Below are 8779 nucleotides of genomic sequence, written 5' to 3'. Positions count from 1 at the left end.
TTTTTTTTCATTTGAAAGTGTGACCTTTTATTTCTATGCTACTTATGGTTAATCTTTACATTTAAAAAATGTTTTAACTTTATAACACATGTTTTCCTAACAATGACAAAAAGGAACTATCTGCAACTTCTCTTCCCACCAAAGTAAACTTTTTAGCATGTGGAGGCAACATGGCAAAGTCAACTTTCCTTCTGGTTGTACAGAGAATTAGGTTTATGGGCAAAGGAGTTTGCTGCTGGGTCCTACTCTACTTCTTCCTTTTTTTTTCATATTAACAACTTATTTTTTATTTTTGAATATCACAAACTTCAATCAGAATACTTTAAAAATATTATTCTGCATGCGTTTAACAAATTTGACAAAGGGCAAGGATCCAGTTGACTTGTATTATGCTATGAAGTTTGAATTGAACAGCCAATTCACATATATTTAAAATTGTTAAGTACAAGTAGCCATGAACATTTCACTGCATTAATCTGATGGCATCCTACCTCTAGGCACACGTTCATGTAACACTACTAGTAATTACCCTGGAGCAGAGGCAAAATGGAGATGGAGGAATTGCCCTACAAAGCAAGTTTAAGGAATTAAACAGCATCATCATCATCATCATCACTACTGAGGACAAAGCTGCTGCCTGTGGACAGAGGCCCTTCCTCCTTAACATTCCCTAAACCACCTGCAGTCCCTCTCTCATCAGAATCTTCAAACAACTTGTCACTGGAATTGTCATCAAACAACTTCTCGTTGGAATCTTCATCTTTGAACATCTTTTCATCTATGTCTTCATCTTCCTTTACATCTACATCTTCCTCATCTTCTTTTCCATCTGAATCTTCAAACACATTTTCATCTGCATCATCTTCTTCGTTCTTTTCATTTGCATCTCCCAGCCCCTTTTCTTTTTTTTTTTTTTTTTTTTTTTTTGTGGTACGCGGGCCTCTCACTGTTGTGGCCTCTCCCATTGCGGAGCACAGGCTCCAGACGCGCAAGCTCAGTGGCCATGGCTCACGGGCACAGCCGCTCCACGGCATGTGGGATCTTCCCGGACTGGGGTGCGAACCCGTGTCCCCTGCATCGGCAGGCGGACTCTCAACCACTGCGCCACCAGGGAAGCCCCCAGCCCCTTTTCTTATGTATCTTCTTTGTCCCCTTTTTCATCCGACTCATCATCAAATACTTTTTCATGTTTCTTCCTTCTCATCTGACTCTTCGTCAAATTCCTTCTCAGAGCCTTCTTCATCAAACACTTTCCTGGAGCTGTCATCTTTGAATTCTGATTTTTCAGAGTCATTTTCTTCTAACTCTTCTTCAGAAACGTTTTCATTAAATTCCTTTTCAGAGCCCTCTTCCTCAAAACCTTTCTCAAGGCCGTTCTCTTTTAACTCTTTTTCAGAGTCATCTTCAAATTGCTTTTCTGAGCACTCTTCAGACCCTTGTTCTGAGCTGCTGTCTTCAGCTGCCTTTTGGGGGCTGGCCTCCTCCTCAGACTCCTGCTCAAGGCCATTCTCATCAGGATCCGTTTTGGGTCTCTTCTTTTTGGACTCTCATTCAGGGCCATTCTCTTTTGACTCTTTTTTAGGACTACCCTCTTCATGCTACATCTCGGGGCTGCCTTCTCTGGACTCTCCGTTGGAGAAGTCTTCTTCACGCTCTCTTTTGGGACAGCCTTCCTCAAGTCTCTTTCGAGGCAGCTCTCTTCAGATTCTTTTTGGGGACAGCCTTCTTCAGCCTCTTTTTCAGGGCCACTTCTTTTAGCATCTTTTTCAGAAGCAGCTTCTTCATCTTCTCCCCTATCTTCTGTTTTTTCAAACTTCTTTTCATCTATAAGTTCTTCAAATGCCATTTCAGTTGTGGCTTCTTGAACATTCATTTGAGATGTGCCAGGGTGCTCTGAAAAATACCTAACTCTAGAAGGCCCCACCCTTCTGGAGCACAGAAGGAATTTGAAAGCTGAAGGCCTCTGTTGGCCTCAGGAGTATTGAGGAAAGCCTCCCATCCTCTCAGCCTTTCCTCCCTTTCTCTTGTGGTCTCCTCCACCTGATAATCTGTAGTCCCATCACACACTTGGGCAGTGATTTGATGGCCACCAAACCACATTCCATTGAGGGTTTGAATACAATAACCAGCTTCCTCCGGGTCCCTATAGGACACAGAGGCCACACCATGAGGGTGCCTATCAAAGAGAAGGAGCTTCCTAATTTGTCCAAACTTTGAACACTCTACTTGAAGGTCTTCTCTGATCTCGTTTGGCACCAGTGGATCATCCTCAAAATCCATATGATGAAACGTATTTTTGATGATGACAACTTGCTCGTGGTGTATTCAGGCTGGGCCAGCTCTTCTCTCAGGTCTCCAATCCAACGGCTTTTGTTGCATAGACAACTTTTTCTTGTAGTCTTTGCACTTCTTCTTCTTCTTTGAGGTGTCATATTCCCCTTTCAGTTGAAACTTTGCCACCTCCATATGTAATTTGTAGTCTCTAATTTCATCTTCATCCAAAAGTTTTAATGCGAGATCCACAGATTCTCTCTTCAAATAACAGCAAAGTCCATCTCCTTTAAGATTTCCTTGATTATCTTTGTAAAGCTTGACCTTAAATTCTTGTTTGAAGATCTCTCATAATAATGCACAACTTGGATATGAGCTGTATAAATTCATCCACTGTAATGTCTGGAGGCATATCAGACACATATACATTTGTATTTCTGTCTTCAACATGAAACCATCCTGATTCAGCCTTTCTTTTTTCTCCCCTCTTTTTGGGATAACTGGGTTTGGGAGTTTTGCTTTGCAGAGGTTCTTCTGTAGTCCTAGCACTGACATCTTGGACACTCGCAGTAGAACTAGATGCACCATCATTAGAAAATCCATAATTGGCCTGATATGTAGCAATAAAATCTTCAGTGATCTTGCGGAACCAAGCCTTCTTGTCCAGGTCCCATTCATACGGGGTGTCAGTCAGCTGCTGCCTGAAAGAATTGGTTTCTCCACTGGTATCTTTCTGGGTATCACAGTCCTTGGTGTCTCCATACAATTCTTGCATTCACAACTGCTCATCAAACTCGTCATTCGCATCCAAGTTGTTGCCGCTCATGTTGACGACTTAGCCCAGGGGCAGGGTCCAGGTGAGCGAAGAGGCCAAGCTGACACTGGTTCACCCTGCCAGGTCTTGCCGCTGCCGCTCGATCCAGAACACGGCAGGAGCGCACACACGAGCTGCCGCCACCGATTGGGTCTGAGACGACTGCAGCTCCCACGGCAACATCCAGAAACCACTTGAAAATGGAGGCCCACTTAGGCTGATGCAGTCGTCATTGTCCCCTACTCTGCTTCTTAGTCCAACTCCACCACCCCCTCCCATGGAAGTTAGCTCACTTTGGTAAGAGAGTCTCTTATATGTTTTTGGCTTGAGGCAAACACTGGAGGCTGGTGCTTCCACATGGAGATAAGTACCATTGTGCTTATTACACTATCTTTATGATACACTTCCCAGTTAACTACTCAAAAACCTGTTCACACTCAAAGCCTTTATGCCTCTGATCTTAGTGTTAACACATGGGTCCTAGTCTAGTCTATTCTTTCCCTGTATTATTAGTGGTTCCTACAGCTCTGTTGGATTTTAGCATCAATTTGATCCCATTTATATATCTTCCAAAAATTCCTAAATGCTTTGGGCTTACCAGTTTTCGTGCTTTGTTGTTTCATATTTTTACATTTCTTCTAGCATCTTAATGTGATTTTAGGATAAGGGAGACAGGAGTGCATGCATTTAGTTAGTTACCTTCCTTTGAATGAATATTTACAATTAAAAACATCAAAACAAAACTTCAAAACTCATATTAATAAAGATGGTTTTATTGAGTTATAGGACAGGGCACATAAAAATCAAATATTTGATTAAAATTTAACCCTTTACTCAAAACTAGAAAATTTAATTATTAATAAGTAAATTTTTAGCAGATGTCTAAATTGTTAACCACTTATTAATTATTTAAAAACTTTAAGGCAGATATTTACTTATGCACTGAATCCCAAATAGGTAAAAAGAATAATCGCCCAAAGTTTGTTATCAATTAAAACAAATTAAATTTAGTACTTAATTAAAGAAAACTTGTTGCATGTTAAGGAAATATAGCACAGGCTTAATGTCAGTTCCCTCTCCCCATTTCATATTAAAGAATCACATACTCTCCCTTTCACTTCTCCTAAGCAGCATAGGAAAATCCCATATATAAAAAAGCTTAAAGTTTAATCTTCCCTAATACTATCTGATCATAAATTTCTTTGGTCAATGGAATGTATGATTTTTTCAACTTATCCATGAAGTAAAGTGGATCAGAAATTTTCAATGGACTAAATCCTTCTTCCACCAACCGAAATTTCTGTAGTTTGAATGTTCCTGTTGTTTCCATCTTTTCCTATAAAACAGTGACCAGGATTAGTGGAGTCAGTCAATATTATGTATAATATACAAATAAAATATTCAACAATATAGACTATAATATTTAATGAAAGCATTTTTATATCCAGTGACCATCTCTATTTTCACTACTAATAATTTAATATTAGAAATTTTAAAATGCTCTTTAGAACATTTAAATCTTTACCTTGATTTTCCTGTGAGCTTCATTCAACATGTAAGAATTATGAATACAGTTAATAACTGATTACAAATATGTCTAAAACATATAAGTTTATCTCTTCAATCCAATGTCAAGGCAATATTATGTACTAAGAATGCTACTAGACGGCAAGAAGGTAAAAGCTATAAAAGACAGCAATCTATTCCATAAGGCAGAATACTGCAAGAACCAGAGGGGGTAAGGAATGATCTAAAACTTGGGTTCCCAAACTATGCACTGAGGTGCCTCATAGTACCTCAGTGAATTGCCAGAGTCCCCATAGGATATTTAAAATTTTCAAGGTAAACCCAGTGACATCTGTTGTCACACTACCAACTACTTGGTCAAGGTAGTTCAGTTTCAATATTAGTTTATGATACATTGTTTTCAATGATGTCATATCTTTGAGAAACAGGGTTTTTGGTGGTTGCTATGATAAAAAGCAGGTATAACCAAAAGTCAAGGTAGACTATGGAATTAGTCTGGCCCTGTTCAGCACAATCTCATTCCAACATTTGAGGAGCTGTGCAATGCCCAACTTACATCTCCTTAATACATGTGGTTATTTAAATATGAAATAAAAGCATTTTTCTTTCCATTTATATGCATTATTTTTTTCAAACAGCAACTAATTTACTAGACCTAAATAGTTATTTTGCTTTGCCCTAAGTACTGAATAAATGAATGTTTAGGTATTTGTTTTGGCCCAAGAGTGCCATGAATTAATTACTAAGACACTAAAGACGTTATGAATCGAGAAAGTTTAAGAATCTTTGCTTTAAGAAATTTAAAGGAGACTTCCGGGAAGATGGCAGAAGAGTAAGACGCGGAGATCACCTTCCTCTCCACAGATACACCAGAAATACATCTACGCGTGGAGCAACTCCTACAAAACACCTACTGAACGCTGGCAGAAGACCTCAGACCTCCCAAAAGGCAAGGAACCCCCCACGTACCTGGTTAGGGCAAAAGAAAAAACTAAACAGAGACAAAAGGATAGGGACGGGTCCTGCACCAGCGGGAGAGAGCTGTGAAGGAGGAAAAGTGTCCACACACTAGGAAGCCCCTTCGCGGGTGGAGACTTCGGGAGGCGGAGTGGGGGGAGCTTGGGAGCCGCGGAGGAGAGCACAGCAACAGGGGTGCGGAGGGCAAAGCGGACAGATTCCAGCGCAGAGGATCGGGCCGACCGGCACTCACCAGCCGAGAGGCTTGTCTGCTCGCCCGCCGGGGCGGGCGGGACTGGGAGCTGAGGCTCCGGCTTTTGTCGGAGCGCCGGGAGAGGACTGAGGTTGGCGGCGTGAACACAGCCTGCAGGGCGTTGGTGCGCCGCGGCTGGCCGGGAGAGAGTCCAGGGAGGGGTCTGGACCTGCCGAAGAGGCAAGAGACTTTTACGTCCCTCTTTGTTTCCTGGTGCACGAGGAGAGGGGATTAAGAACGCTGCTTGAGAGAGCTCCAGGGACGGGCGCGAGCCGCGGCTAAGAGTGCAGAGCCCAGAGACGGACATGGGACGCTAAGGCCGCTGCTGCCGCCGCCAGGAGGCCTGTGTGCGAACACAGGTCACTGGCCACACGCCCTTCCGGGGAGCCTGTGCAGCCCGCCACTGCCAGGGTCCCGGGATCCAGGGACGGCTCCCCGGGAGAGCGCACGGCGCGCCTCAGGCTGCAGCGTCACGCCGGCCTCTGCCGCTGCAGGCCCGCCCTGCACTCCGTGACCCTCCCTACCCCCCGGCCTGGGTGAGCCAGAGCCTCCGAATCAGCGGCTCCTTTAACCTCGTCCTGTCTGAGCAAATAACAGACGCCCTCCGGCGACCTACACGCACAGGCGGGGCCAAATCCAAAGCTGAGCCCCTGGGAACTGTCAGAACAAAGAAGAGAAAGGGAAATCTCTCCCAGCAGCCTCAGAAGCAGCGGATTAAAGCTCCACAATCAACTTGATATACCCTGCATCTGTGGAATACCTGAATAGACAACGAATCATCCCAAATTAAGGAGCCCTGTGGATGAAAGGCTCTTGGTGCTGCAGCCAGGACTCAGTGCTGTGCCTCTGAGGTGGGAGAGCCAACTTCAGGACACTGGTCCACAAGAGGCCTCCCAGCTGCACATAATATCAAACAGCAAAAATCTCCGAGAGATCTCCATCTCAACGCCAGCACCCAGCTTCACTCAACGACCAGCAAGCTACAGTGCTGGACATCCTATGCCAAACAACTAGCAAGACAGGAACACAACCCCACCCATTAGCAGAGAGGCTGCCCAAAATCATAGTAAGTCTACAGACACCCCAAAACACACCACCAGACGTGGACCTGCCCACCAGAAAGACAAGATCCAGCCTCATCCACCAGAACACAGGCACTAGTACCCTCCACCAGGAAGCCTACACAACCCACTGAACCAACCTTAGCCACTGGGGACAGACACCAAAAACAACAGGAACTACGAACCTTCAGCCTGCAAAAAAGGAGACCCCAAACACAGTAAGATAAGCAAAATGAAAAGACAGAAAAACACACAGCAGATGAAGGAGCAAGATAAAAACCCACCAGACCTAACAAATGAAGAGGAAATAGGCAGTCTACCTGAAAAAGAATTCAGAATAATGATAGTAAGGTTGATCCGAAATCTTGGAGATAGAATGGACAATAGAATGGACAAATTGCAAGAATCAGTTAACAAGGACCTAGAAGAACTAAAGATGAAGCAAGCAACGATGAACAACACAATAAATGAAATTAAAAGTACTCTAGATGGGATCAATAGCAGAATAACTGAGGCAGAAGAACGGATAAGTGACCTGGAAGATAAAATAGTGGAAATAACTACTGCAGAGCAGAATAAAGAAAAAAGAATGAAAAGAACTGAGGACAGCCTCAGAGACCTCTGGGACAACATTAAACGCACCAACATTCGAATTATAGGGGTTCCAGAAGAAGAAGAGAAAAAGAAAGGGACTGAGAAAATATTTGAAGAGATTATAGTTGAAAACTTCCCTAATATGGGAAAAGAAATCGTTAATCAAGTCCAGGAAGCACAGAGAGTCCCATACAGGATAAATCCAAGGAGAAATACGCCAAGACACATATTAATCAAATTGTCAAAAATTAAATACAAAGAAAACATATTAAAAGCAGCAAGGGAAAAACAACAAATAACACACAAGGGAATCCCCATAAGGTTAACAGCTGATCTTTCAGCAGAAACTCTGCAAGCCAGAAGGGAGTGGCAGGACATATTGAAAGTGTTGAAGGAGAAAAACCTGCAACCAAGATTACTCTACCCAGCAAGGATCTCATTCAGATTTGATGGAGAAATTAAAACCTTTACAGACAAGCAAAAGCTGAGAGAGTTCAGCACCACCAAACCAGCTCTACAACAACTGCTAAAGGAACTTCTCTAGGCAAGAAACACAAAAGAAGGAAAGGACCTACAATAACGAACCCAAAACAATTAAGAAAATGGGAATAGGAACACACATATCAATAATTACCTTAAATGTAAATGGACTAAATGCTCCCACCAAAAGACACAGATTGGCTGAATGGATACAAAAACAAGACCCATATATTTGCTGTCTACAAGAGACCCACTTCAGACCTAGAGACACATACAGACTGAAAGTAAGGGGATGGAAAAAGGTATTTCATGCAAATGGAAACCAAAAGAAAGCTGGAGTAGCAATTCTCATATCAGACAAAATAGACTTTAAAACAAAGTCTATTAGAAGAGACAAAGAAGGACACTACATAATGATCAAGGGATCGATCCAAGAGGAAGATATAACAATTGTAAATATTTATGCACCCAACATAGGTGCACCTCAATACATAAGGCAAATACTGACAACCATAAAAGGGGAAATCGACAGTAACACATTCATAGTAGGGGACTTTAACACCCCACTTTCACCAATGGACAGATCATCCAAAATGAAAATAAATAAGGAAACACAAGCTTTAAATGATACATTAAACGAGATGGAGTTAATTGATATTTATAGGACATTCCATCCAAAAACAACAGAATACACATTTTTCTCAAGTGCTCATGGAACATTCTCCAGGATAGATCATATCTTGGGTCACAAATCAAGCCTTGGTAAATTTAAGAAAATTGAAATTGTATCAAGTATCTTTTCTGACCACAACGCCATGAGAC

General features: G+C 42.4%; 1 protein-coding gene and 1 pseudogene across 2 annotated transcripts in view; both read right to left on the bottom strand.

Annotated features, from left to right (window-relative positions):
* Positions 1–587: 587 nt before the first annotated feature.
* LOC307184873 (17S U2 SnRNP complex component HTATSF1-like) lies at positions 588–3202 on the bottom strand (annotated as a pseudogene). Its single transcript has 3 exons — positions 1652–3202; positions 1138–1598; positions 588–901 (listed from the first exon to the last, which is right to left on the bottom strand). The product of its transcript is annotated as a 17S U2 SnRNP complex component HTATSF1-like (transcript).
* Positions 3203–3837: 635 nt separating this feature from the next.
* Positions 3838–8779, bottom strand: part of SLC27A6 (solute carrier family 27 member 6) — a 71107-nt gene continuing 66165 nt past the window's right edge. The window contains exon 10 of the mRNA XM_079916980.1: positions 3838–4421. Within this exon, the coding sequence (XP_079773106.1) occupies positions 4245–4421 (177 nt within the window). The 3' untranslated portion in view covers positions 3838–4244. The remainder of the gene's footprint in view (positions 4422–8779) is intronic.

The sequence above is a fragment of the Stenella coeruleoalba genome, assembly GCF_951394435.1.
Source record: "Stenella coeruleoalba genome assembly, chromosome: 3".
In the NCBI taxonomy this organism is placed as follows: Eukaryota; Metazoa; Chordata; class Mammalia; order Artiodactyla; family Delphinidae; genus Stenella; species Stenella coeruleoalba.
The sequence above is the reverse complement of the archived record's forward strand: the minus strand, read 5'-3'. Positions and strand labels throughout refer to the sequence as shown.